Source organism: Nannizzia gypsea, genomic scaffold (assembly GCF_000150975.2).
Source record: "Nannizzia gypsea CBS 118893 supercont1.3 genomic scaffold, whole genome shotgun sequence".
Lineage (NCBI taxonomy): Eukaryota > Fungi > Ascomycota > Eurotiomycetes > Onygenales > Arthrodermataceae > Nannizzia > Nannizzia gypsea.
In genome coordinates, this window is record NW_003345199.1 from 513,011 (window position 1) to 540,580 (window position 27,570).

Consider the following 27,570-nt stretch of genomic DNA (forward strand, 5'->3'; position numbering starts at 1 on the left):
GGGGGCCCCCAACGCATGACTGTGTCTAGTGTTTGTTATGTATACATATAACTAGACAGGGGGAGAGGCGAGGGGCGAGAGCGTCAAAGAACAAAAGAACAAACGAGAGGAAGCGCCGAAAGGAGAGGACGTGGGTTCCCTAGCGTCAAGTTTGGATATATGGGTATCGTCTCCTATTCGCACGATGCAGGCGAAAAGTTGTGTATCAATAGCGCCGTTAAGGGGTAGCACAGATTGTGATAACCAGCCAGCCCGTTTCTCTCGTGGGACAAATGGAACCGTCTTGTAGATCATGGTAGAGAAACCGACCAGCCAGTCTACTAGTCCGCCCAGGCAGACAGGCAGAAGGGACGCTGTGCTGATTGCTGCCCGTCTCTTCCTCAGGCGCTTTCCTCTGGCAGCGCGGAATGGCCGAAAACTGGCGGGCAACCGGTCCCTAGAGCACCCAAGTTAACTAGTTAGCAGCAGCGGCAGTCGTAGCGAGACATGCTGGCCTATGGCGAACTATGCGGGCCTATGGCTGCGGCTTAAAGTGAAGACCCCTGGCCGATGGCGAGTGACCTCGGCCGCCCGCGAAAAAACAGTGGGATGCGAGGTACCACCGCATGCATGTGGAGGTACAGCGATCTTGGCCGGCCATAGCTGTGCATCGCTGGCCATCGATGCGCGTTTTTGGGCCCTCTGCCTTCCCTTCCCTTCGGCCGCACACGATCAACCGCTGTCTCAGGCCCGTCCATATTCTGACAGATCCGTTCGCCTTTTCTTCTTCTTCTTCTTCTTCTTCTCCTGCTTCTCTGCTCTCTCATGATGGCTTCAGACTCTCGGCTGCCCTCCTCCTCGTCGTCGTCGTCGTCCTCGCGGGCTGCTCTCGTCCCCCTCGGCCAACGCATATCACTCTAGCCATCGCCAGCCAATCCACCGCCGCTTCGGCCAAAGTGGCCCTCGCCCGTCCCTCGTCTATCACATCCGAGCAACCGCTGTCACTTGCCCTGTCACCTCTAGTTTTCGCCGTCGAGCCTCGGGCTGGCGGCCATAGTTAGTTGCCGCCCTTGCAAGCAAACACGAAGCCGAGCCCGAGAGATCTTCTCTTATAACCCGTGTCTCTGCTGCCCAGGGCCGGCTGCACGCACGCTCTGTCTGGTCTGGCAGATCTACATAAACCCGATCTGCTCATCCTGCTGTCTGTCTGTCCAAAAGAACATACTGTCAGACACACTGTAAGGGAGGCAAAATGTTGACCCAGCAAGCGTGGGACGTTGCCATGAGGCGGCGGTTCAACTTCAAGTTCACCAGTTCGGTGAGTTTTTTTTTTTTTCAACCCCTGTTCAATTGTTATATACGGAATTTTTTCGCATAGGATGGTAGGCTAACAAGAATGGTAGAAACGCCCATTTGTCTCTCCTCACCCCGAGCCGGTGGTGGATGAGTCGAGATACTACAATTTTGACGATACCCTGGCTCCCATACGCCCTGGTTCGCCCCTGACAGACCGGCCGGTGATTGAGCCTACGACGCTGGTGCACCTTCGACACTCCTGTATAGTGCTCTACCACAAGGTCAAGCACCAAGATCAGGATCTCCGGCGTGCTCCCATTCCTCAATCGGATCCGGTCTACTTCCAAAGCGAATATGAGCGTCGCAAATTGGCCGCTCATCCACCAGGTAGGCGGCCCATGGGCTCTGTGGACGAAGCCAATGCCAACATCTCTGGACACAGTATCCCAGCAGAGAGCGCATCGTTCGCGCGTCCTAGACCACCGCTTGTTCTAACAGACTTGCACTCTTCCAACATATCACCTACTTCTGGTCCGGTGGCTCCGAACAGTGCCCGTATCGTCACCGACCAGCCCTCCCCCAACATGGACATACGGCGGACGATATCCGCTCCCATTCATACAGAGGCTGGCGTCATAGTGGAAGAAGACCCTTCGTTTCCGTATACCTCCCAGAATTGCCAGATTCCCACCATCAGCCATGACACTGGCGTGCCCACTTCTCCAACCGGACCAGCAGCAGCCCCTATCCCTTCTCTCCAAACTCGGCCGGAAGACGCATCATCTCCTTCAGGTGGTCACACGGATGGCAGACAGGGCTACGCAGACAGTGATACAGCGACGCTCACACCCACAGAAGCAGACATTCGTCAACTTGATGAAGCCACGCCTGGACCTATCAGCCAGAGCATGGGATTGGTGCCCGTAGCCACACTGGCCTCCGTCGACAGATCTTCCTCGAGCTCCTCAAACTCTTCTACGGATGCCACCAACACCGCAGCAACTACAGTGACCACTACCAGCACATCCACAGATATTACCACTGCAACGGCAACTTCTACGCCGCCCGCTACTGCTGCGTCTGCGACGACTGCTGCCAGTCAGTTGTCACGAGTACAAACTTTCGTTAAGAAGCTTTCTAAGCTCGGATTCGGTAAAAAGAAAGCATCCAGCACCAGCCGAAGAAATGTGGGCTTGGGCATGGTGGTTGAGGCTACCTGAACACCGCTTATCCTTTTTCTCTCCCTTTTACACGCGATTAGCTGACTATATTCGGACTTGCACTCTCTCACCGTATAGTTCCCGCCACTCGGAGATATACACACACCACCATCCAGCTTCACCCTCACTGTCTCGCCCTCCCGTCTTTCTTCTTGCCTTTTTGCACAGCCTCTTTAGCGATTTCTCACCTCCCAGTCCCAACTTGGCGTTGCTTCTCCTGGTTCTGATACATCTACTACTTGGTTTTAATACGGCGCTCCAGAGACACACCGCTTGGCCGGGACTCAGTCGTCTCTTCCCTTCGGTTTGCATTCCATATACCCCTTGTCTCTCTCTGTCTCTCTCTCGTTCTCTCTCCCTTTCTATCTATGATGCATCTTTCACTTCAGGGTTTTCATTCCTTCTTCTCCCCGTCCTACATGCACCGTTGCATTTCACTCCCACATTTTCTCTCTAGCTAATGAACTCGAGTTCCCCAACCCTGTAACTAATGAATACGACCTGCATATTGTCATCCATGCATCGAGCAATGCGGGGTTCTTGCATATATAGTAATCATTGCCAAAAAATACGATAAAAGAATAAACATCAGTTATTGCTATGTATGTACATATGCATCTTCGATTCGCTTGCCTTGCTTGATATTTGATTCGCTGGAGGAAGGTTGGAGCTTAACCTCCAGCCTCGCAAAACACGTCACGGCAACATACATATATTTAGATGCAGTTCAGAGATGTAGAAATGAAGTAGAGCGTAGAAAAGGTGCTGCTGGTTGTATAACTAAGTAAGAAAGGATATCGAGGTGGTATATCATTTTGGCTGCAGTAAGTTGAACATCCCAGAATCTGACGAACGCCTATTGAAACATGTACCAAGGTAGAAGAGAGCAAAAGATATACGTCACTAACTAGTTAAACAAACTCTTTAGATGAAATGCATGGTCCCCTAAGTTATCCCGTTTTTCCCAGCTACCAACACAAAGGAGAAGAAGAAGAAGAGGAAAGGAGAAAATGAAATAAATGCAATGGAGGAAGCATAGAGTAGTGATGTCGGAAAGACGGAAAAAAAAAGGAAGGAAATGTAGTTGTCCTCGGAGATTCAGGTGTAGAAGGTATGTATGTATTTGATGTCAGATAAATTGGCTGGCGTTCTTTTGCCTTGAATGTGTATTATTTTAACGTCTCGGCCGCTTCATGTCACTCCCTGGGCCTGGCCTCATAGGGCCGCCCATGCTTGGGGAATGTTCGTGGCTTTCGTCTCCTCCGACTCCGTGTGGTCTGCCTCTTTTACGAGGCCAGGTGTTGTTGCCAGTATTGCCAGCACTGCCCCCTAGGCTGCTGGCTGGAGTTACAGGTGGTCCTCTCCCGTCCGGCCCTGCGTTTGGACCGTCTCTTCTGTCTCGGCCACGGTCTCGGTCTCGATCCCGACCCCTATCACCGCGGTCTCGCTCTTTGTCTCGATCCCCCCCTCTCTCACGGTCACGATCGCCACGATCCCGGGGAGGCCTATCGTCACTTCGGACAGGGCCAGCTCCTGCACCACCCCATCTGTCAATGGGTCTATCCATTGGTGGAGGTGGGGGAGGTGGTGGAGGAAGTGGGATTCCTTTACCGGCACCACTGCTACCACCACCACCACCACTTGCAGAGCCACGCGCGTCATCCCGTTCGCGTCTCTCTCTCCGTCGGCTGCTGGTTGGTGTTATGTCGGCAGTATTCCCGGCGGAGCTGTGGCCGCTTCGACGGGAAGAAGAGTCTCGGGAACCCCTGGCATCGTCAAGCTCGGCAACCTCGTCGACTCGGCCTCTATCACGGTCACGATCGCGCTCCCGTGGACGGTCCCGCCGATCGTCCTTCTTGCTGTCTCTAGTTCTTGAGCTCTCCTCGCCTGTCCGGCGCTCACGATCCCTATCCCCACGGTCACTGGCTCTTTCGGTGGGACGTTCCATGGGACGGTCCGGTGGCAGAGGGCCAGAGGTGCTTGGATGTGGAGACCGTCTAGAGCTGGATGCTTCATCTATGATCTCATTTCGACGGTTAGACCGGCCAGATCTACGGCTCTCCTCCTCTGGTGCCGGTGCAGAACCGTTAGATCGTGTTGGGAATAACTCTGATTTTCCTGTGCTACCGCCAGCAGAGCTGGTGTCGTTTGGAGGTTGAGATCTCGCCGATTGAGGTGATGGGCCGCTGATAGAGCCAGCCTGTCTATTCGATACCCTGCCTCTACCCATAGGGCCTTGTCCAGGTTTATCACCGGGAGACCCAGACGATTGTTGCAGCATATTGTTAAGCCCAGCAAATCTCTTGTCTCCTCGTCCGCCTTCGCCCGTTACGGCCCCCCCTGAAGGACGGCCACGGGTAGTTGGAGACGCACTCGGCGGACCATGGGCGCCACCCCGCGGCCCTGATGGCGGTGCTAGAGGAGTTAGGTTCTGTTGTTGGGACGGGGATGCTTTGGGTCGGCCTCCTTGGTCGTTCGGGTCTTGCATGGCCTTCAGCCGGTCAGGGTGAATTCCGGATGTATCCATGTTATTGATATTAGCGTTGGAGTCCTCTTGCGCGCTGGTCCCCTGAGAAGGGCGATCTTGGTGGGATTGCCCTCGTTGTCCGGTCCAGCTAGCTGGCCCAGTGGGGGGTTGCCGATCGGGGTTGGCAGACGGGTTAGACTGATGAGGTCCTGCGCCAGACACTCTGCCACCACGGCCAGACTGGTTGTTTCTTCTTGGGCCTGACGGAATGTCAGGGTTGCGTTCGAAACTGTCTCCAGAACGGCCGGAAGGGAATCGCGAGTCTTGATTTAGACGGCCGTAACTCGGGTCTGGAGGTGGTAGATGCCCCATCCTCCCATCTCGCTGGTAATCTTGGGGCGGACGGTTGTCGGACATGCTTCCATGCGAGGCACGAGCTCCACGGGGTCCGCTAGGTAGATCATCATGTCGAGCTGGGCCTTGCGGTGCAAGACGACCTGGCATATTTCTGTTATCACGATCATCAAGCCTATCCATTCGAGATGAAGAAGGCCGTTGCTCTTCCTGCTGAGATGGAGTTGGAGGGCGTGAGCTATGGCCATGTGGTGGAGGCCTTCTATCTTCCCTTGGTGGACGCCCAGGACGATGCGGGTATTCGTGTGGATGCTGCATATTAACATCATCCCTCATTGACCGAGGGTGGTCCGGCCGTTGACTCAAATTGTCTGGCGGATTAAGCCTTCCACGACTATGCCGTTCTCTCCATTCTTGATCTCGAGGACCTGTCGGTTCTCGCATGTGAGGTGGCCGTCCGAGATGGTCTTCTGGGTACGGCCTGTGTGCCATGTCCTTCTCTGAATGCCGGCCAAACCCACGAGGCTCAACCATGCTTGGATGATCATTTAATCTCTCATGGTCGTGAGGTCCGTACCTAGAAAGGCGGCCGTGTTCAGAATACTTGTAATCCCTTCCGTCTCGTCGGTCTCCTGATGGATCATTTGGTCGTATCCCAGGAGTTCTTAAGTCAGAATGTCGATACTGGCGTGGAAGGTCTGGTTTACTGGGAAGGCTAGCAGGTGGTCGAAACCCTGCGTTGTTAGAGCCCTGTCGATCAACTTCTATACGTCTTGAAGAGCCAGATAGATGTGAGGATTCAGAAGGCGTCCGGGTGCCAGCAGCAGAGCCCGTTCGTGGAGACAGGTCATTGCCGGTGTCCTGGGTTCGGGATTCCTCTCTGTTGGGAATGGGCGTGGTGCTGCGGTTGACTTGAGTTTCTGTAGGCTCCGGCGCCTGCGCACCTTGGGATTCATCAAGGTGCAGCGACGCTGCCTCATCTGTTGTGGTTTCTTGGAGGGCAGGTGTGGGCGTTGGCGTAGCATGACTAGAAGACTTGGTTTTGATGGACTCTCCTGTGACTCTCGATTCTTCCTTCTTTGCGTCCTCAATCTCTCCATCCTCTACCTCAAATCGGCCAGTGCCAGAAGTCGTACCGTTGGTTCTATAGGTAATCAGAAGCTGTTCGCCAAAGGATTCATATGGTAGGTAGGTTCGACTCACTTGATGGTTGCAGCAGAAGGTTGAAACTCAGGCGCATTGACATTAAGGGGCTTGGAAGTAGTTGACTGAGGTTGCGGTGTCCGTGGCTTACCACTGGCCACTTTATCTTCCTGTCCAGCGGCTTCATTTTTCGGCGTATTGCCGGGTTCCCCACTAGTGGCAGCTGGGTTCAGAATTGTGAACGCTTGTGGAAGCAGCCATTTTTTCTCTCTCCTGCTCAAATCTCCAACGAGCGTGGCTGATGGGATTTTGATATCATCTCGAGGATCAGAATTTGTTAGTGCAGTCACGCATGTTTGCATATCACGACCAATCCAGTTGACTGCAGGGAAATACTGAATAACGGCTTTCAAAATGCTAATTGCATTTCGAATGTGCATATACTCGCCTCCAGACAAACAGGTTTTGAGAGATGAGCTGAGTTGCCGGTGCCATTTATACAAAATTCGTCGGAAATCCTCGTAGTCTAGGAATGTCGTAGGTTTTCCCTCAGGATCCATGGTTCTAGCAAACCCAGGAAGATCACGTTTAGCTCCGAATGCCTCCTTTTCGTAAATAGCTTTATCCGCATGCCATCTACTGAGATCACGTAGAAGTTCGTGGAGGAAGCGTCCGAAATTGTCTGCTTCCTTCGCAGTACACTGAAATATTATGCTAGTTAATCGTTGATCCCTGAAAAGCTGGTCCAGTAGGCCCACTGTTCGGAAATTGGGGGTGCCGGACGAGTGAAGATATTTGAGCATTTTGAAACTGTAAAGGGCATCAATAGGAGAGAGCAGGGTACGGGGGAGGAAACACTGCTGCATGAGAGCAATGTTCAGGGCTTCGTGTTTAACACGCATTCCGACAAACCATTGGCCTTTTTCCTTCTGCAATCTGGCACGAGTTTGTCCATAGGCTCTGATATGGCGCTTGTTCTCATCCAAGATTTGGTCGTGAAGTTCATTGATTTGCCTTTTTTCTCTTTCCTTGCGTTGAGCACCAGCGGAACTCATGTCCGACCTGTCGTGTGAAATGGCGATAACCCGCTTCTTCAAACGTTCTGTCTCATCCTCGTAAGATTTTTGAGGCACATAGATGTCATACAGAGAGAGCTGCCAGAATGTAATATAAAAAGGTAAGCCAACAACCTCCCAAAGAGATTCAGTAACAGATGTTTTCATTTGATCCATTAGCTCTTGGACAACTGAGTTGAATGGCGAAGCTGAGCTGGCAGGTTTCTCTGGGTTGATGGGATCCGGTGAGGTTGATTCCGATGAAGTTTTCGCTTCGTCACTCGGCACTTGGCCATCCACTGCCATCTCCTCTCCCTGCTCAGCTGCTGATTCGGCACCCTCTTTGTCTTCACCCATTTCAACGTCGCCATTAGGGCTTTTCACAGGCGCAGGTGCCTCTGGTTCCGATTTCTTTGCTGCAGCTTCTTGTATCTGTTTGCTCGCATCGGCGACCCGCTGAGCAATGCTTGGACGCGATATCCAGAATGCCACTTCAGGCTGTAATCCGAATTCACTAATCAGGGACACAACATCGGGGACATAGACGTTAAATTCATCAACCGTGAAGTTGGATCGTAGGAGATCCAAATATTGCGTTAGTACCCGATGAGTCTCGTCGAATATATTACCTAGTAGCTTTAATTCCGCATCAGACTCGGACTCCTTGAAGATACAGGTTACTCGTTCCTGAGCCATGGCGATGAGAAGCAATCCAGCCAAATTGGAATCAGCCAGCGATTTCATAAGTCTCTTTGAAGTTGTCTTGGACTCATGGCGTTTATCCAATAGCTGGAGCATTGTTTGGGATTGTAAGACTTCCCCTCCAGCCATAGCTTGGAGTTGAGCATCGTTAAAGCTGTTATCAGTAACAATGCCACCCATTGAACTGATGAGCTGTTCAAGTACGAGGAGGTCGGTAGAGTTGTTTTGGCGTAACTGGTCACTGACGTACTGTAAGATGGGGATTGGGTTCATAATGCTGGAGTATCGTTTAAAGACTCTACCAGCGAATGTGGCCAAAGAATTAAGCCAGCGACTAGCCAACAAACCACTGGCTTGCATTCTGTTTCTCCCCTTTTGCCCCAATGAATTCACTAATGCCCAGGTTAAAACGTCATAGCCGAGGAATGTGAAATATCGCGCGCATTCGACAATAACTTCAATCAAATTTTCGTAGGATTCGATTTGACTGATGGCAACATTAATCACTATTCCGGGGTTTGCATATGCAATTTTAGCCAGTGTCCTAGCCATGGGTCGTAGATTTGTCTTGCTTAATCGTTTCAAGGAGTCCTTCGTTTGAGCGCGAGCCAGGTCGAATGCCGACTTGATGTCTGGTAGCCTCGACACTTGCCCAATGTTCCATTCTGCATATATCGAAAATCGGACGTCTTGGGGAAAATGTTGCAGTAGCTCGAATATTTCGTTAACCACTCCAGGATTAACTTTGGTTAAACTGAGGGCCGGGACAAGAAGGCGCTTGCAGAGGTCTTTCCAGCGGGAAGCATTAGCTTCAGATGGGTCGTTCTTCATGTTGTGGCTACCGATACGAGCCAATTTTGTGAGTAAGCTGGGATCGTTTCCTATCTTTACTCCAGAAAGGTTTAGGAAAGATCCGCAGAGGGCGATCACATCGTCAACGGATTGACAGATCGGGATATTGTCGGCCCAATCATCCCAGTAGAATCGGTAATCAGTGCCATCGTTGGTATCTTCCTTATCTAACTGTGCCCAGCGGAGGATACGTCGAGGGGGTTGGTCTCCTAGCCGAACTTTTCCTGACAGCGTAATTGATTGATCAGTACTGACAATCTTCTTACGGGTCTTAAGTTCATCTTGTTCAGCCAGTGGCCTAACGTTGTTATACACCTTGTTCAAGCAGTGGTGAATAATGCGGTGAATAAACTCAAGAAGTTCGGGGTAGGCATCAAGCAACCATGGAAACTTCCCTAGAATGTACAATGATTCTGGAAGAGCACCAATAGCAAGTAAACTTTTTAGGAGAAGAACCTTTTGATCGGCTGGTTCGGGTAACTGTTCCTTGTCCTCGGCCTTGGGGGCCGCTGTTTTATCCTGGTCATGGTCCTGGTCTCGTGAAGGGGTGGCAGGTCTGGCATCCGGCTCCCTGATACGGGGAGGGGGCGGCAAAGTGTCATCAATCAATGCACCAGCAGCCATCAACGCATTAACGGCTCCACCATGGCGAGAAGCCGCCTCCCTTTCTGCCTTTTCCTTCATTTTCTCTTCCTTCAATGTATCCATGGATTCATCCGGCCGCCAGAGATGGGGGTATAGATCGCGTAGAGAGATAAACCCAACTTTTATGAGAAGTGCTGCAAGGTATATTAAATTGTCAGGAAGAACGTCGGATGGATTTCGTGCATTAGAAGAGTAATATCGAAGTTTAAAGCCGAGAAGTTGCGCCGCCACTCGGTTCCCTCTGGGTGGCAGCGTGCCGGTTTGTTCAATCCATTTTTTGGTTTCGCCGCTGTCGTTCACTGTGTCCCCTTCAGCTGCCGATATATACTTGCGCTGTTCTTCCTCCGAAATGGGCTGTCGACCAAGCTCAAAAAAGGCACGTATGCCAATTTCCCTTACTCTATCCCAGAACTCTTGGTCTCGCGTTTCATTTAATCGTAACATCTCAGCTCTTTCTTCATCAGCTGTTGACCATCCAGGAGATCCAGGCAAAGCCCATCGTGGTAACCCAGACATTGAATTGTGTCCCTCTAGAACCCCTTCCTTTGGCCACCATGAACTTGCCCTTAGAAATTTGACACAGAATCGATACTGTTTGACTAGAACAGCAGCGAATACGTCCAAGGTGACGTCAAGGGCCCTTCCAACGTCCATGTCAAAAGCACCAATCATTGCCTTTACACGTTCGAAGGTATCTTCAACCACCTCACTAGAAGGGGGCTCATTATTACTTGTGGTAAAGAGCTCCGTTAAAAGTTTTGAGTATCCTTCTGACTCTTCTCGCAGTAGGTTATAGTTCGACTGCCGGTATAAGAGGTTGGTCTGTTTTCGTATTCCCATGCGGGCAAAAGTATCACGGATTAGGCCGAGGGATTGAAGAAGAGGGGTTTCCAGCTGTAGTCGCATAGTCTCGGGGGGAATTCCAGTTGAGAATATAAAGGGCCGGAGATTAGGGTTAGAAGGTTCACTTTCGGTGAGAATGGAGAGCGTGTCCAGGAACATTGAGCGCGGGTCAAGAGTTGAGTCTATGGTATCAGCATCGCCAATAATGGCACGTACTGTGTTCCCCAGGTCTTGAGGTAACACACGGCCCTCAAGAGCCAGCTGCACAAGCTCTTGAAATACTGAGGATAGGGTAAGAGAGTCACCTTCCGCTCGAGCCTTTGTGCCAACCTCTATGACGGCTGGCTGTCCGGTTCCAATCCAGTTTGTAATGCTGTCGGGTGAAATATATTCGTAGCAATAGGAAGACGGCCTCGTAACAACGGCCTGTTGCGGTAATTCTGCTGGGACGGCCGGGGATTGAGTGACTGGTACACCATTGGGTTTGGCCGGCTCGGCTTCGTTGCTATTTGATGTGGGGACAGGCTTCGCAGGAGCAGGACTCTCTCGCAACTGCGGCTGCTGCTGGTGCTGCTGCTGTTGTTGAACGTGTGCGCCATCGCTGCCTCTCCTTGCATTTCGGCCGCCTCGACTAGACCTCCGGCCACCTCTCCCACGGCCCTCGTAGCCTTCCCTGCCTTGCTGCTGTTGCTGCTGCTGGGCTAGATTCAGATTGCTTGGGCGATGCGGAGATGGCCTAGGGTTGTCGTTTGACGAGTCTCCAGACCAGCTTCTGTCGCCTCTCTTCCGCTTATTACCCGCAACAGGAGCCATGATGGGCTTCCTGTGCTCTGCGCGTGTCGAGCCAGTAGGGGTGGAGAAATCTTTGCCTTAAAACTTGATGAGCCGCATCCACGTTAGCTTTCTGTCGGAACCCGAGTAAATAGTCAACAACACTTTCATACCTTGTTACGGTCACCCGTAGTGGGTATAATAGGTAGACAAGAGCTCTTCACTGTCGTACGGAAGACTCTGTAGCCGGTTGTCGCGATGTTGACTTGTTCACGTCGTCGTTCCTCTTTTTCGTTCAAGTTTGATAGTTAACTAAAGCTCAAAGCCGCCTAGTCAAGTAGTTAGTGATTTAGTTTATTACCTAATCATTTGTCACGTGTATAGTTACAAAGCTAAAAAGAACCGCCATTGGACGTCAATTGAAAATCAATCTACAACAACACAGCAACAATAGAAGTCTTTGCAAGAGCCAGCCTTTGAGAACTGTGGCTTGAATGACTTTTGCTTCAAAAGATTCCCACAGCCATAGCCTACTCTAGTGGTGTTTCGCTAATGGTCTATTAGTTTTACTTCTGAATTCAGCCCTGGGCCTCAAGCAGAAGGGATATATTGAGATATGTGTCTGCACAGCCTGGAGTGATAAGCAGCATCAACTTGATCCCAGAGACTATGACTCTATCGCGAATTGAGTATTCCAAACGGAATAGCTTGGGTGTAGAACAGACGGAAACGCAAACCAAACCAAAGCTACTCCTTTCCCAGTTACCTAGCGATGAGTTGGCCACAATGGATTTTCGTGGATCTTCCTTCTTTAAAACGAACAAGAGCCTTCCAACGACAGATGAAGTCATGGCTTTGTCTACTTACCCCCATAAAACATATTATGATCCACCTCCTGTGATTTTTGATCAGCTTGGCTTGCTCGTGAAATTTGGTCAACGTATTACAATCGCTGAAGCTCAATGTGTGTGGGCAATGCAAGAACTGTTTGGTGACAAAGTGCCTGTTCCGGAGCTTTTTGGCTGGCGAGTTCGAAACGGGCTCGTGTTTATCTACATGCAACTCGTCCGTGGGGATACCCTAGCAGACAGGTGGGATTGTATGCCTGAGAAAGATAGAATATCTATCTGCGACGAGCTTCGTGAAATCATAACATCCCTACGGGAGCTGCGGTATGGTGACACTGATCAGCCATTTATTGGTGAGTTTTTCCTTTAGTTCTCGAATTTGTTGATACTCATCATGGGATTGGTAATTTAGGATCAATTAACCGACAAAATGTTCGTGATTATATTTTTGTAACTCGCCCACTTGGTGGACCTTTTGAGACCCTTGAGCAGTTTCATGACTGGATATCCTCTTTACCACTTATCGGACTCTCTGTCCCTAGCAATTATGTTGATCCCTACAGGTCGTATTTACCGGATGATGCGACTATCAAGTTTACCCATGCAGATCTTCATGCACGCAACATTATTATATCCCGAGATAACTCTCCAAAGATTCTTGCACTTATAGACTGGGAGCAGTCTGGTTGGTACCCGGAATATTGGGAATGGTGTAAGGCCTGTTATACCTCTGACTGCTTTGGAGAATGGAGAAACAAGTGGATACCAAAGATTTTCACTGCATACCACGACGAGTTCAACGTTTTTGCTGAGTATATCCATTTTATGGGGGCCATGTAGACAATTTCAAAGCGCTTTTATCTAGAGACGGTAAACCGTATAACTTGAGTACAAGCCTAAAGGAATCGTAAAATGTGGAAGATCAAAACAGCTGCTTAGTGGCATAGCCTATATTGCCGCCTATAATACATCAGCTGAGGGGCAACTAAACTCCCTACAATCATCCTTCGCGGGATTTTAAATAGGGTTTACCGGCTTTTTCATGATATGTTGTTTGTTTAGGGGACGATACAAGGTATGGAATAATCCATGTGCCGTCGTTTTTTGCCAACTCTTTTACTCCGTAATTGAATGGCGTTTGGTCCATATATAGTATCCGAAATAGCATTCAAAAACTGGCTTTTCAGGAAAGCCTAACAGATTCCTTAGTGATCAAAGCAATGGGATAACAAAGGCCGACTTTGACAGGACACGTAGAGCACCCCTAACCAGACTCCAGAGCTGTGTTTCTATTTTTGACGCTGGCGGCAACTGAGTTTGAAACCAAACCTTATTATATAATCGTTCTCAGCCTCTGTTTTGGCGCATTTTCATTGGTTGGAAGAAGCTGGGTCACGTGTATGAGAAGTACCCTGGATTTTGTTAATTGGGGGAACCAGCAACGACTATCCTACCTTCAGGTGTGAAGATCGACTATTCACTCTTGAGCATGCATGGTGGCCTTGATTTCCGTTCGAATGACAAACCAAAGACGGGAAACGGAATTGGGGAATGGGGTATTATTAATCTGAACTCTCGTCAAAGCGGGACTCGTATTCCTTGTTCCAAGTATAAAACAGCAGCTCCATCCCCGCAGCATTTGAGACTTGTTGAATTCAAACAGGCACCATTCTAGCCCTTATTCCGGGAAAACAAAAGAGAAGGATAAAGGTCATACCCAGTCTGCAAAAGCAAAAGAATGGCATCTTCTCCCATAGTCCTGCAGGGTGGTTGCTGCTGCAAAAAGATTCGCTACACTTCTACTACACTGCCGAAACACATGTCCAATTGCTTCTGTATCACCTGCCGCAAGATATCCGGAGCCCCTTATGCGACTTTCGCTAGGTTTCCCCGAAGCTCGATAACGTGGCTGAACGAACCTCCTAAATACTTCCGGTCCTCGAACTTTGCTAAGAGGGGTTTCTGTGGTGATTGTGGCTCGACCTTGACATACGAGATGGACGAGAGGCCGGACTATATCTCCCTCTGTCCTGGCTCCTTCGACGACTGGGACGTCAAAGGAGAACTCATGAAACCAACTGATCATATTTTCCTGAAAGAAAAGGCTGTTTGGTTTGACGTTCCAAACGATGGAGTGAAGAGGTACGCAGGGGATGATGAGGAGTAGGAATTGTTTCTGGAAAAGCCTCTGTCTAGTGCTCTCGATTTGGCGATTCACAGCTGGATTTGTTTGGAAAATTTCCTATGATGCAGGAAATAGCAGGTCGGATTCGTCACTTATCACATACATATAAGATGTATAAAAAAATTTGCAATATAACCATTTGATCAAGCTAGTACAATAATAGCACATAGTAGCTACATATGTCGTGACCTACAGATAAGCAGTGGCTTCCAAACATTATCTAAAACGTACTGGCGGCCAATCGACTGGCAGCATTTTTAGCATCGACTCGATCGTCATCCTCCTCAATGATGGTTCCGCTGCGAGATCTTCTGCCTGTTCCGTGGATACTTCCATTTACATCATCATCAACCTCTGGTACCGGCGCCACGAAACTTCCACTGATACTTCTGCTTAAGCTGTCCCCACGACGTGCAACACCGCTCCATGCATCACCCTTCGGGCCCTGGCTGGAAGCCAGGCTTGCTCGTCGAGCAGCGGGGTGCGACTCACGACCTAAACGACTCAACCCACCGGAAGAATCAATAGAGCGGATATCTGCACGGACACTCTCTAGGGTACTCAGGGTTCTGCGTTCAGCCTCGATTTCTCGGAGAGTATATTCACGAAGACTAAGTAGTAGATCGTTTGCTGTCCGATTAAACCAGCGGCGCTTCTCCTGTAGAAGGTTGTTAGTAACTCGTTGGGTTTTCTTTAGTAAATATTCCTCGTGGCCTCGAGCATCGTCTAGGGCGCTGATAGCTTCATCCACCTTGTCCGGGCGTACAGAGGTGCTAGCCTTCAGACGGTCTGCTGCAGCTCGCTTACTGCTAGCTGCTTGCTGGGCCTGGATCAATTCACGAAGCAGGATGTGTCGATTTGTTAGGGTTTCCTTCACGATAAAAGCATCTGACGAATGGTAGTTTAAAGGATCGCCCAGAGTGGTCGCTTCAGCTGTTCCCTGGGCAGCATGGTAGTCTCCAGTAGTTTGAATGATTTTGCCGAGCTTCTTGTAGGCATTGGCGAGCCCAGCATGGGTCTCCTGAACATGCATTTGTCCTAGTTTTACCCCAAGATCGGATTCCGCAAGGGCGAGTGCTGTTTTTTTGACGTTGGTTAGCGCTGTATAATCAGATTATATTTTTCTCCATAAGGGTATTCCGTACCTCTCCTGGCCTTGACCACCCGGTCCACCTTCTGACCAGCCTCCATGGTTCCAAGGTAAAAGAGCTTCACCACTGGACGTGCATCATGAAGCTCTGGCGTATCGTCAGGTGGTGGTGCGAATTGCTTTATCACCTTCCTTCGTACGCCAGTGGCGGGCTGCTTCATCCGGACAACGGGACTGTACCCAGAATCACTTTCAACGAACAAGATCATTTCATCGTCGACCATTAAAACATCATTGCTGCATACGTAGTTGAGCCATCGTTGCATTGAGGCCTTCACGCGCATTTCATCCTCTTCGGTACCAGCACCTGCGGGAGTAAGCGGAGGGGGTACAGCAGGCACCAATGCCTCTGGGTTCGACGATATTAGGTGATCTCCTAGCTTGATGAACTCGGAATGAGTTCTCCGGACATCTCGGAACTGTGTGGTTCGAAACTTAGGGATATTTGTCTAGTGAAGATGGAATGGTCAGTGATACAACTTCAAAACACCCAGCACCCAACACCCAACTTCCCCTTCAGAAGGTAACGTACGTGAACGTCAAATCTAATGACAGGGTCCTTCTTTCCTGTTCTTTCCAGCGCCGTAACCTTAGCTTGTAGTTTATACTTAGGTGCATTTGGTCTAGGCTGCTGTCGCGCTCCGGTTTGATATCTCGATGGCGCCTGCGATCGTTGTTGCTGCTGCTGCCTGTACTCCTGTTGATGCTGCGGCTGACCGTCATGACGGTATGCTGACTGTGCCTCTGGGGAGCCTACATGATGAGAATCTGTAGGATGGTCTGATAAACCCGGAGACTGTACTCTCTCGTCCCCTTCGCCATTGTGGTGGTATGGTCCTTCATGGTCGGTGGTATAAGGTGATTGATGCTGCGAGGGGAATGCCGGAGGGACGTCACTGCTGGCGGAAAATGGTCGTGCAGCTCGTGGCGAGGTCGAACCCCATGGCGACGAATCAGTAGGATCGGGGTCGTTAGATATCGAGGAGTAATCCATGCTGGTCGCTGCTGCGCTGTCGAGTGTGGAGTAGTGGGCGTTGTGCAGTGTAGCTGTCGCGGACGACGGACTCGGCGCAGATAATCGGAGAGATATGCTGTCAAGCACGTAGGCTTTACAGCTCCGGATGACAGTAACCACCGGCAAACACCTCGCTGCCTCCTTCTTTGCAAAGACGTGGGATCAAACTCCAGGCCAGATGTTGATCTGTAGTTGGTTGTTTGGTTAAATGGTTCGTCACTTAGTTCGTGGGCGGTTCGTCCAAGCGTTCAAGGAAAGTGCGCGGTTGGTCCCAGTCCGCCGCCCTAGTCAGCAGTAACTTTAACTGACAATAAAGTATCGAATTTATAGGCATCACGAAACCGTGAAAAAACGTCACTCGAAGACGAAGCTATAGGTGAATTGATATTGAACAATTGAGATTTCCCCTGCTTGTTGGGTGATATCATGATATAACTAAAGTGGATTTCTGCATTATTTAATTGTGACCATACGGCTGATTAGCCTCGTTCCACAGCGTGGTTAAAAGACGTATCTTCGACCCCTATACATGGACGAGAAGCCGGCGTCTTCGCCGTGAGCCATTGGGTATGGCTATAGCCACGTTACCGCTGAGCCGTACCTTTTCAAGGCGCTTCTGGCAGTCGAGTTGTCGACCTGGTGCGTCGATATGGCTACCTCGAGCGTCTCTGCTAAGGAGGCACTCAACAGCAGTGCCTGATGGGAATGCAGAAGATCTCAATCGGACAAGAAACATTGGGATAATAGCGCACATCGATGCTGGGAAGACAACGACTACTGAACGAATGCTGTATTATAGTGGTTTTACTCGAAGAATTGGTGACGTGGATGATGGCTCTACTGTGACGGATTTTCTGCCAGCCGAGAGAGCTCGAGGCATCACGATTCAGTCTGCTGCAATTACTTTCCATTGGCCTCCGCAGCAAGAGGAACTAGCCAACAGTTTAACTCTAGAGGATGTGACCAAGAAAGGGTTGCCAAGATCCGCTGTTTCTCATACAATTAACTTGATTGATACCCCTGGCCATGCCGATTTTACCTTTGAGGTCCTACGATCACTTCGAATTCTGGACGGAGCGGTTTGCATCTTAGATGGTGTTGCTGGAGTTGAAGCGCAGACCGAACAAGTTTGGCGTCAAGCGTCGACCTACGGCATTCCTAGGATTGCGTTTGTCAATAAACTGGACCGAGAAGGTGCCGCGTTTGGCAGGACTGTAAAGGAGATTGGAGCCCGTCTTGGAGGCTGGCCAGCAGTCTGTCAGATTCCCTGGTTTGAAGGCGGTGATGCAAAACTGCAGGGAGTTGGAGACGTTATATCACTACAGGGGCTGCTGTGGGAGCTTGGAGGAGATGGCAAAAGAATATCTGTTTCGAACCTAGATGCGCTGGAGCAGTCTGACAGGCAGTTCGTAGAAGAGTTGAAAAAGGCCAGAATTGCACTAGTTGAGCTTCTGAGTGAACATGATGATACAATGGTGGAAAATTTTCTGGAGCATGACGAAGACCATCTAGCAGTCAAGCCTATAGAGATACTTGAGAGTGTTCGCCGCTGCCTGCTTGGAGACGCTGAGAACAAAATCATACCTACCTTTGCGGGAGCCAGCTTCAGAAATATTGGTGTTCAGCCACTACTTGATGCAGTAGTGAACTTACTTCCCAGCCCCTTGGAGCGACCAGAACCGGAGATTAGCATCAACGACACCAGGTGCGGCTTGAAAGAATACCTTGACGGTAAAACTGCGGTAGGAACATCATCAGGCGGCCAAAAGGGGAAGAAAGGAGTGGTCCCAAAATCAAAACCCGCGACATCTCTTCAAAAGCTCGAGGCTTGCGCGCTCGCATTTAAGGTCGTCAGCGATGCCAAAAGGGGCGTCCTTGTTTATGCGCGTGTTTATTCAGGAGTATTGCATAGGAATGCGTTACTATTCAACACAAACCTCCAGGTCTCTGAACGGGTACCTCGTCTCCTCAAGATGTATGCCTCGGATGCTGTTGAACAGGAATCTGTATCTGCTGGCCACATTGCTGTCTTTGTTGGGTTGAAATATGCCCGAACGGGAGACACACTGATTTCATACTCTGGTAATAAGCAGAGCCCACCGGAGCCCTTGAACACACTACAACTCCGCCCTATTAACGTGCCTCCTCCCGTGTTCTTCTCTAGCGTTGAACCTCACAGTCTCAGCGAGGAGAAGAACCTACAGGCTTGCCTGGCGCTCCTTTTACGAGAAGACCCTAGTTTACGAGTCACGCTCGATGAAGACTCTGGCCAGACCCTGCTCAGTGGCATGGGCGAGCTTCACCTTGAAATCGCTCGTGATAGACTAGTAGGTGACTTTAAGGCAAAGGCCTCTATGGGGAATATTGAAATCGGGTATCGTGAATGTATCACCGGGACATCTTCGACGGCCTCAAAGATATTTGATAAAGAAATTGCAGGGAGAAAAGGAAAAGCAGGATGTGAAGCCATTGTCCAACCCCTTGCTGAAGAGGAGGAGCTGCAGCAAAGCACTGAAGGCCACGTCTATACACAAACTGTGGACGGCAATCGGATCACGGTTGAGCTACCCAACATTGGGGACAAGAAGGGTAAACAAGCAGATGACATGTTCCCAGCGCACCTGTCGATTGACATGGTTAAAAACGCCATTCTCGCCGGTGGCCTAGCTGCCCTCGCTCGTGGACCAAAATATCAATTCCCTCTTCACGGTGTTGAGGTTAAGCTTACATTCGACCTTGAACAACACCTATTTGGGACAGAGACAACCGCCTCCGCCATTTCGGCGGCAGCAAGGCTTGCTACGCAAACTGCGCTGAGAGAAGTATCGTCTTCATCAGGACTGATGGAACCCGTCATGAACGTCACTATCAGTGTTCAGGAATCGGCTCTAGGCTCCGTGGTGCATGACATCTCATCCTCGCGAGGGGGACATGTTGTTTCACTTGATGATGATGCCTCTTCATCATCTACGGAGTCAGAGGAATCGAACATCATTGATGTGGCTAAGATCTATGCCCCGAGGGACCCGTTCGAGCCATCGTCGAACGAGAGTGCGTCGACATCTCTATCAGCAACGAACCAATCTAGAACCATATCCGCAAAGGTCCCGTTGAAGGAAATGGTGGGATATTTGAAACATCTAAGAAGTATCACCGGCGGTAGGGGTACTTTCGTCATGAGCGTTGATAGATTTGAGAAGATGGGCAGCCAGAGAGAGAAGGCTATATTGGCTGAGATACGAGGGATTTAAAGGGAGTCTATAGAATTAGTGAGACTTGTAAGATATCTAAGAAATGTACGATATAGCAAGAGTATATAGAGTGTTTTAATAGAAAGAATTCACCATCAATGCATAACTATCTGCCCAGTTAAAGGAAGTGAAGACAAAAAAGCAGTCATTATACCAGTTATATATGAGCAAAAAGAAAAGAAAATGTTCGTAATATGCAAGTCACCCATCGCCAACCCTCTAGATGTCTTCTAGCCTGCTTAGCCTACCAATTATCATCCCATCCATCGTCCTTCGGCGCCGCTGAGGAAGCAGGTTTGGTAGGACTCGATATGGGAGGATCATTTTTCTTCATGGTTCCAGTACCAATGGCTCCTGATCCCGACGTAGAGCCAGCACCATGTCTCTGCCTCTCCCTCTCCTCTCCAACAGCAGCAAAACTGTCCCAGAAATCTTTTCTCTCGGGCTCAAAACCCCTGGCTGAAGCTGACGACGCGCCTGGTGCCCGGCGTGGACCACCAGCTGGACCATCATTGCCTTCTACGAAGCGATTGAATGAGTCTGCAGCCGTACGGGTACCAGTCTGTATGTTCCGGCCAACTTCAGTAGCAGCAAGACGAGCCTGGGCTGCAAGATCTGATTCCGCAAGCTAGGCCACAGTTAGCACAAAGCAGGCCGTGATACACTGATACACAACAGGAATCCACGTGGGATGGATACTTAAAAGTATTTACAACAGGCTGGATGTAGGTATCATTCATTGTCTTCGCACCTCTTCCAACGGTAGGAGTAAACCAGCCGAACCCTTTCGTCAACGCCGCGACAGGATCAGACTGGAAATCATCCAGTCCCGGAATCCCACCTCCTCCACCGGACCTTGACGAGGACGAGTCCACTGGCATCCCCCCTCCGAAACCAGTATACTTCCCTCCCTCGGAGGGAGCCAATCCTTCCGACCTGGAGGCATTGAGACCTCCCATCTTCGCAAAGTAAGCCTCATTCTGTTCCTTTTTACTCGACGACCCAGCAGCAGACTTCGACCTCGAAAGCGGTTCTCGCGAATCACCCCCAAACCCCTTTGGCGTCGTGGTGCTTGACCGCGATAGCCCACCACCAGGTAATCTGTCCGTGGGACTTTTCTTCTTGACTTCCGTCTTCGGCACAGGAACGTATTCCCTCCCTTCGATCTTCGCAGATAACCTCTCCTTCCACTCCTCGCCTACCTCGCCGCTATATCGTTCTTTAACGGTGGAGTCCTCGAACGTCCGACCTTCTGCGAGGGTGAGTGAATGGGCGTCGAAGAACTGTTTCCAGGGCTCGTTGCCTCCGTTCTCCATGCGTTGGATCTCAGCTAGTTTGAAGGCGTCCATGGTTATGCTGCGGACAAAGGAGATGTGGACTCCTAGACCGCGGTGGATGCCGGCGCAATTGAGACATATGAACGTTCCGAATTTGGGTGAAGCCTGGTAGTATGGAGCGGAGAGATGCAATGTTAGAAACTGGTCCTTTGTATAACACTCGTCTGGAGTAATGTAATGCAATGCAATACTCCGTATGCAGCGGTGCTCAAGAGCAGTTAAAGGGGGCAGTGGTTATCGTACCCATTGCGGGGAGGGAGCGCCACAGTCGCAACATCGATCGTTCCCGTTGGTCTTCTGGATGATCTGGAGCTATATGTACCATCAATAGCGCCGTCGTCAGTCTAGCTCGTTTGATATCACGGTTTAGATGAGGCGCGGGAGGGAGAGAAATGTGCTGTGCGTGTTGTATGCTGTGCAAGTGCAGAGGTTGCGCGCATACCTTACTCCTGGTCTCAGGGTCGACTTCCCATAACTTCGACATGGTGAACCAACAGCCAATGCAATTGTAGGTATGAAAGAGCAGCGAAGGACACGAACCACGGCAGCGAAGGTGGAAAGGCCGTTATGGGCGAGAGTTGGCAGAGCGACGCCTGGAGTTGGTGTAAGTTGGCTTGCTGCAGGTTCGGCGCTGGGCTTGGAGGCCCGTTTCTTCGAGCCAGCGACCGCTCACGGTGGGACGGGAAGACTCCACTCGAACCGACGGAGACAAAGGCCGTTGAACGAAGCCTTGGGACGCTCGTAGTGTGACGTGGAGAATCCGGAGAGCGTTGTGCTGCTGTAGCTGTAGATCTCAAATAGTGCAGTTGGTGTGCCGAGTCGCTGCAGGATTTGGCTGCAGTCGATGATGCAAACTACATATCTGGGTAGCTAAATATGTGGCTTCATGCACACAAAAGTACGCTCACGACAGTCGAGCCATGCATGAACGGGTCACTACAGGACGAGAGAAAAGAAAAGAAAAGAAAAAACTACGAGAAAAATGAGCAGTGATATATAATAGATCCATAAATTCGTGTCCTTAATCGAAATTTTTGTGTCTAAAATACATCATAAAAGCGGCTGGAAACAGCCATGGAAGGGGATGGGCGAGGAAAGAGAGGATAGGATGTAGGTGTCGGGTTGATCAACTCGCAGGCAAGCAAGCTGATACGGTGGTCGACCTTCCAAACAGGCGGCTCGCTGGGATATCGTGTTGACGACAGCCCGACGGAGCAGCTTAAAAATGCCAAACGTGGAATCGGTACTTTGATTTTTTAGTGTTATTTGTGTGTTTGTGTGTGTGGGATTTTTTTTGTCGAGGTAGGGGGGATGTTGATCAGATAAGCAATGACGAATACTTCCAAAGACTCATCCAGTCCATGGACAAGACACGAGACTGGCAGGCCTCTCCGATTATGCTCGGAGAGAGAGTTTTGGTGTTTGCGTATGTATGCGTGTGTGCATCTTTTTTGGGAGTTGGTTTAAGCGGTAGTCGGGGGCAGCGGCAGCCTCGGACGACTCAGCAGCAGGAGCTTCGGCTGATGCTTCAGCCTGGCCCTCTAGAGCGTCGTCTTCCTTTCCGGGGCTGTCGATGGCGACCTTGACAGCGATCTCACGACCATTGACGTCCTTACCGTGCATCTCCTGGACGGCCTTTCTTCTGGAGGGCCTCGGATCCGAGGGTGACGAAACCGAAGCCACGGCCCTTGCGGGCTTCCACCGCGGGCCTGGAGCTTCTTGACCATGAAGTGGGGGATGGGGCGGAGGGCGATCTTGGAGGAAACTGGCTCGTAGGCAGCGAAGAGCTCTTTCAACTGTTGAGGAGTCAGTATGCAACACGAAAAAAATATTCATCTGGGTGGGTGTGTGTGTTGTGCGTGTGTGTATGCAAGGTTAGATAGTGGACTTACGCCTTCCTCAGTAAGATCGTATGGAAGATTGGCAACCATGACCTTGGTCTTGGAAGGAATGCCATCCTCTGGAGGCCCACGGCGGACACGGGGACGGCGGCCCTTGGGTTCCTGGGCCTCTCCCTCTGCGTTGGTGACTTCGGTCAGGCCAGCCGGCTCAGCGGACTCGCCTTCAGCGGTGCCTTCTTCAGTCTTCTAAAAAAATTAACAAACGACACCGGTAAGCAGCTGTGTGCATAGACAAAGAATAAAGAGAGAGAAAAAAGCAACAAAAGGTCGGTGTAGGGAAGGGAGATACGTACACGTCCGCCACGACCAAGACGGCCGCCACGGCCACGACCACGGCCACGTCCGCGGCCACGGTTGGAGGTCCTCTTGCGTCCCTCTGTGCCGCTGGTGCCCTCAGTACCACTGGCACCAGCCTCCTTGTCCTTCTGCTCCTTCTGCTCCTTCTGCTGCTTCTGTTCATCCGGTTTGCGAGCAAGCTGGACAGAGACCTTACGCTCGAGGATTTCCTTGCCAGTCAGGGCAGCGATGGCATCCTGTGCTTCTTGAGCGGTGGCAAGGTCAACAAAGGCATAACCAACAGGGCGATCAGTGCGAGGATTCACAGGGATAGAGGTGCTCTCCCTATTAACCATGTGAATTAGCGTAGCTGCCACATAGGCTATAGCAATAACAATAACAATAACAAAACAGCAACTTTAACAAGGTAGAGCGGACAAGCGGACAAGCGGTCGACCGAGCGAGTAAGTACCCAACCGTATGCGGGAGTGGAGAGATGATTTTTTTTTCTCCTTCCTGTAGCTCGCTGTCGCCTTCTCGCCTGGCTCCCGCTCCTCCCTCCCCCTTTTGAAAGCAAGGCAAGACTCACACACTGAAGCCCTGGAAGAAGTCCTTGAGTTCCCCCTCGGTGGTCGCATAGGCGAGGTTCCCAATGTACAAACGGCGGCCCTCGTCTGCGCTGATGGCGGACGGGTCTGGGTTGGCAGCGGCAGCGGCCGGGGCAGCACCGTTGGCCTCGCCGATGGAGACGGAGGCCAGGTTATCGGCAAGTTCGTTGACAGCAGACGACATGATGTTTTTTCGCTTGGCTAGTTGTTTGAGAGGACTTTGCGGTGGATGTCGAAGTTGAAATGGCAAAAGCTGCCTCCTTGGGGACTTGAAGAGGGGGGGATGAAAGGGTCGCTTGGTGCCCTAGATACTGAGAGACGGAGATCCGAGAGGTGAAAAGTAGTGCTTGTCCTATCTTGAGTCTGGTTGGGATGGAAGAAGGAGAAGAAGAAGAAGAAGAAGAAGAGAAGAAGAAAAGGAAGAAAGAAGAAGAAGAAGAAGCAAAGAAGGAGGAGGAAAAAGCAAAGAAGGCGAAGAAGAAGAAAAGAGGAAAAGGAGGGAGGCTAGCCTGTTTGGGACAGACACAACACTGGCCTCGACATCAACATCAACATAAAGATACAGAAGAGACAGAAGAGGCATGAAGAAGAGAAGAAGAGAAGAAGATACAGAGAAGAAGATAATGATTATGATGATAAGAAAAGAGAAGGGAGGAGAAGAGCTAGTAGTCTCTACTAGGAGATGGAGAGTGGTTGTAGGTAGAGACAGAGATAGAGCAGTTAAGAGACAGGAGACAGGACAGCAGGAGTAGATGGCTGTTGGACATCTATTCTACTAGCTGTGACTGTATCTATCTATCTATCTATCTATCTATCTATATGCTATCTATATGCCTATCTACACATCTATCTACTGTGATGGCTGTGTGTTATTCTTTGGTGGTCACTGTCCTAGCTCTATCAATACCTTACTCACTGATCTATCCCTGGATACTTCAATATATTTATACCAATACATCACTGCATAGCTTGCTAGAAGTTGACTGGAAGCTGCCGTTAATATGTCCTGCTGTGTCCTACTATGTCATGTTAGTGAAAAATCTTCACAATAGGACACTTTGACAACACTGAACTGACAATGGACAGGCAGACTCTGCTGTGTTGCCAGCCGCCCCTTTATCAAGCAGCCAAAAAGGGGGCTGGGACTGAACTTTTCCCTTTCCTCTCCTTCTTCTTCTTCTTTTTCCTTCATCCTCTTCATCCTCTCCAGCTTCATCTCTCTCTTCAAGCAGGAACCTCCATTTGACTACAAACAGACAGACAGACAGACAGACAGACAGATACCCAGCTTTACCTCCAACATTAGTAGACTACCAGATATCCAATCCACCGCAGACATGTCTCGGTGTCCAGTTTCAGGGGCCATCCCCTACTACGTCCTGGACGACGACGAGGAAGACGACGACGTCCAGATCGTCGGGGTCAACTCGTTGAACCCCGAGGCTGCTCCCGGGCCTCAGCTGGGCGAGTATCGTCTCGATACCCCAAGATGTAAGCCTTGCCCTGCAGAGTGCATAGCTTTGATAGCTGATACTGACTGTTCTCCAGCATTTTACCAGGGCCAGAACACCAGCTACCTCAGCCAACCCTTCTACGCTGGTATTCCTGCCCAGCAGATGCTGACAGCTTCGGCTACTGGCCTTGGAGGAGTTGCTCCCCTTACTCCGCTCCCCGCCAGCAACCAGTCTTCCTCCCGCCAGCCGTCAGCTACAGAGTCCGCCTCTGTCGTCTCTTACTTTCCTCCTCCTGTTCCTAGAACTGCCATTGACAATACTGCGGCCTCTGTTTCTGCCTCTGAGTCTGGCCCTGTCTCTGTCTCCATCCCTGGGTCTGGATCTGGGTCTGAGTCTTCCTCCTCCTCCGGGGACGTCATTCGCTCCGAGTACCAGCTTGAACTCCTGTCAAGCCAGACTCAGACTGCTCCAGCTCCAGTTCATGCAACCATCCACGAGCAATCTCCCCCAGGTGACGCAGTCAGCAGATCTGCTTGGTCTGGCATGGCATACGGCAACATTCTCAAGGTCCTGGTCGGCCCTAAAGACTGCGAATACCCCAGCAATCCTGACCAGCTCCCTCCATCTTTCTTCAGTGACCTTGCTAACACTATTGTTGTGAGCTTTCCCTATGAAGACTTTGCCTACAAGCATGGCTGCACTATCGACGAAGTAAACCACGCACTTATTTCGCAGGTTGTGGCCCCTCTTATCAAATGTCACTCAGTCGATAAAAAGCTAATGGCAAAGACTGCCAACAACATTTATGACAGCTGGGTTCCCAGGGACTATCAATACCATGGTGTACAAACCAGTTCCAGCTCTCAGGCCACTCCTACCATGCTCACTCTCTCTGGATCCGACGTCGAACAGCAGACTTATCCTACTCACTACGAACCTGTCAAGGAGCAATCTTCCAAGTCTTCCATCCCAGCTCCTACTCCAGCACCCCAAGAGGCCAAACAAAAGGCTCCTACTCCTAAGCTTACCCATGAAGAGACCTTGGAATATGCTCGTGTCCTCCTCGAGGGCATTGCAGAGTATGCATTTGGCATTGAAAATGATATCCAAGACCAAAATGCCACTCTTCCTCCAGCCCAGGCCGTTGCTGGTACTCTTGTTCCAAGCTCCAACGTCCAGGCTCAATCCAAAGCCCAATCTGTCGAGTCAGTCCGGAACGGCCATGCTTTCACCACTCTATCTACTGTTTGTCCTCCATCACGCCGCACTATCAAGCATGCAAAGTCTCCTGCTTCCCTCAAGCGTGTAGCATCTTCCTCCTCTGCTTCTACGCCTCCATCTCTTATGAAACCCAAGCGTCGATACGAGGACATTGCCGACCCTGAGTCTCCATCTCCTCAGAATCAACTATCCCGCAACGAGCGCGAGGACACTCCCCGTCCAGCCAAAAAGGCCAAACTAGACTTCAACTACCTTCCTCCATCTCCCAAAACATGCGATCAAAAGGGTGTTCTCCCACTTCCAAAGCTACACAACAATCCAACCCTCTGGCCCGAGAACAGCGAAAAGGTGAAGAAAATGGAAGTCTACCCAGCTAAACCTCACACTTACGTTCCTCTCACGGATGACACTCGCGTCAAACGCCAAAGAGTCACCGTCGACCCATTCGGCAAGTACGAAAAGGTCTCCCCCTACGAAGACCCAAATAGGAACATGACCAATATCCTACTGGAACGCGGCGTTCCACTTGATGAGCACCCACGTACCAAGCGTCCATTGACTAAGCGTGACATCGAGACTATCAAGAAGGGGCAAAAGAACTTCTTTAAGTATGCCATGCAGCTTCAGTGCGAGCATATGGATCGTTTGGGCCTCCCACGTCCTATTCCCCAGGAACATCTCGTTGATGAAGGTGAAGACGAAGCTCCTGCTCCAGAAGACTTTTACCACTGGGACGACGAGGGTTTCAACGACTACTAGACTGTCTCGGCACTGATATTCCTTCCTTCTTTCAACATTTCCTGGTCCGCTTGCTTTCTTACTTGGTTTTGTTTGGTGGCGTCTATTTCTCCCTGTTTACAGCTTTCGTTGAAAATCATTGAATTGAACTGATGTGAACCGAATGGGATTGAACAAAAAGAAGAAAATGTATAAAAAAGAAAAAAACACCCTGTATTATGACTTGAACTGTGCCTGTACCATATTCGATGATTTCTTT

At 50.4% G+C, this 27,570-nt stretch overlaps 10 protein-coding genes across 10 annotated transcripts; 5 read left to right on the plus strand and 5 right to left on the minus strand.

Annotated features, from left to right (window-relative positions):
* Positions 1-217: 217 nt before the first annotated feature.
* Positions 218-890, minus strand: MGYG_09022 (hypothetical protein; the record flags this gene model as incomplete). The annotated part of the gene is made up of 2 exons (XM_003173396.1): positions 218-436; positions 600-890. The coding sequence occupies 2 exons, from the start codon at positions 888-890 to the stop codon at positions 218-220; spliced, it is 510 nt and encodes a 169-aa protein (XP_003173444.1).
* Positions 891-1,231: 341 nt separating this feature from the next.
* MGYG_03621 (hypothetical protein) lies at positions 1,232-2,495 on the plus strand (the record flags this gene model as incomplete). The annotated part of the gene is made up of 2 exons (XM_003173397.1): positions 1,232-1,297; positions 1,383-2,495. 2 exons carry the CDS (start codon positions 1,232-1,234, stop codon positions 2,493-2,495), a joined length of 1,179 nt encoding a protein of 392 aa, XP_003173445.1.
* A 1,174-nt stretch (positions 2,496-3,669) lies between these two features.
* MGYG_03622 (THO complex protein subunit 2) lies at positions 3,670-11,369 on the minus strand (the record flags this gene model as incomplete). The annotated part of the gene is made up of 2 exons (XM_003173398.1): positions 3,670-6,460; positions 6,520-11,369. 2 exons carry the CDS (start codon positions 11,367-11,369, stop codon positions 3,670-3,672), a joined length of 7,641 nt encoding a protein of 2,546 aa, XP_003173446.1.
* A 627-nt stretch (positions 11,370-11,996) lies between these two features.
* On the plus strand, positions 11,997-13,015 carry MGYG_03623 (phosphotransferase enzyme family protein; the record flags this gene model as incomplete). Its single annotated transcript, XM_003173399.1, has 2 exons — positions 11,997-12,528; positions 12,588-13,015. The coding sequence occupies 2 exons, from the start codon at positions 11,997-11,999 to the stop codon at positions 13,013-13,015; spliced, it is 960 nt and encodes a 319-aa protein (XP_003173447.1).
* Positions 13,016-13,913: 898 nt separating this feature from the next.
* MGYG_03624 (DUF636 domain-containing protein) lies at positions 13,914-14,342 on the plus strand (the record flags this gene model as incomplete). Its single annotated transcript, XM_003173400.1, has 1 exon — positions 13,914-14,342. One exon carries the CDS (start codon positions 13,914-13,916, stop codon positions 14,340-14,342), a length of 429 nt encoding a protein of 142 aa, XP_003173448.1.
* A 238-nt stretch (positions 14,343-14,580) lies between these two features.
* Positions 14,581-16,504, minus strand: MGYG_03625 (vacuolar protein sorting-associated protein 17; the record flags this gene model as incomplete). The annotated part of the gene is made up of 3 exons (XM_003173401.1): positions 14,581-15,437; positions 15,506-15,959; positions 16,043-16,504. The coding sequence occupies 3 exons, from the start codon at positions 16,502-16,504 to the stop codon at positions 14,581-14,583; spliced, it is 1,773 nt and encodes a 590-aa protein (XP_003173449.1).
* Positions 16,505-17,094: 590 nt separating this feature from the next.
* Positions 17,095-19,776, plus strand: MGYG_03626 (elongation factor G; the record flags this gene model as incomplete). The annotated part of the gene is made up of 1 exon (XM_003173402.1): positions 17,095-19,776. One exon carries the CDS (start codon positions 17,095-17,097, stop codon positions 19,774-19,776), a length of 2,682 nt encoding a protein of 893 aa, XP_003173450.1.
* A 244-nt stretch (positions 19,777-20,020) lies between these two features.
* On the minus strand, positions 20,021-21,597 carry MGYG_03627 (ADP-ribosylation factor GTPase-activating protein GCS1; the record flags this gene model as incomplete). The annotated part of the gene is made up of 4 exons (XM_003173403.1): positions 20,021-20,404; positions 20,490-21,218; positions 21,357-21,425; positions 21,556-21,597. The coding sequence occupies 4 exons, from the start codon at positions 21,595-21,597 to the stop codon at positions 20,021-20,023; spliced, it is 1,224 nt and encodes a 407-aa protein (XP_003173451.1).
* A 911-nt stretch (positions 21,598-22,508) lies between these two features.
* On the minus strand, positions 22,509-24,082 carry MGYG_03628 (hypothetical protein; the record flags this gene model as incomplete). Its single annotated transcript, XM_003173404.1, has 5 exons — positions 22,509-22,755; positions 22,797-22,909; positions 23,006-23,200; positions 23,308-23,635; positions 23,880-24,082. The coding sequence occupies 5 exons, from the start codon at positions 24,080-24,082 to the stop codon at positions 22,509-22,511; spliced, it is 1,086 nt and encodes a 361-aa protein (XP_003173452.1).
* Positions 24,083-25,235: 1,153 nt separating this feature from the next.
* On the plus strand, positions 25,236-27,332 carry MGYG_03629 (hypothetical protein; the record flags this gene model as incomplete). The annotated part of the gene is made up of 2 exons (XM_003173405.1): positions 25,236-25,389; positions 25,447-27,332. 2 exons carry the CDS (start codon positions 25,236-25,238, stop codon positions 27,330-27,332), a joined length of 2,040 nt encoding a protein of 679 aa, XP_003173453.1.
* Positions 27,333-27,570: the final 238 nt, after the last annotated feature.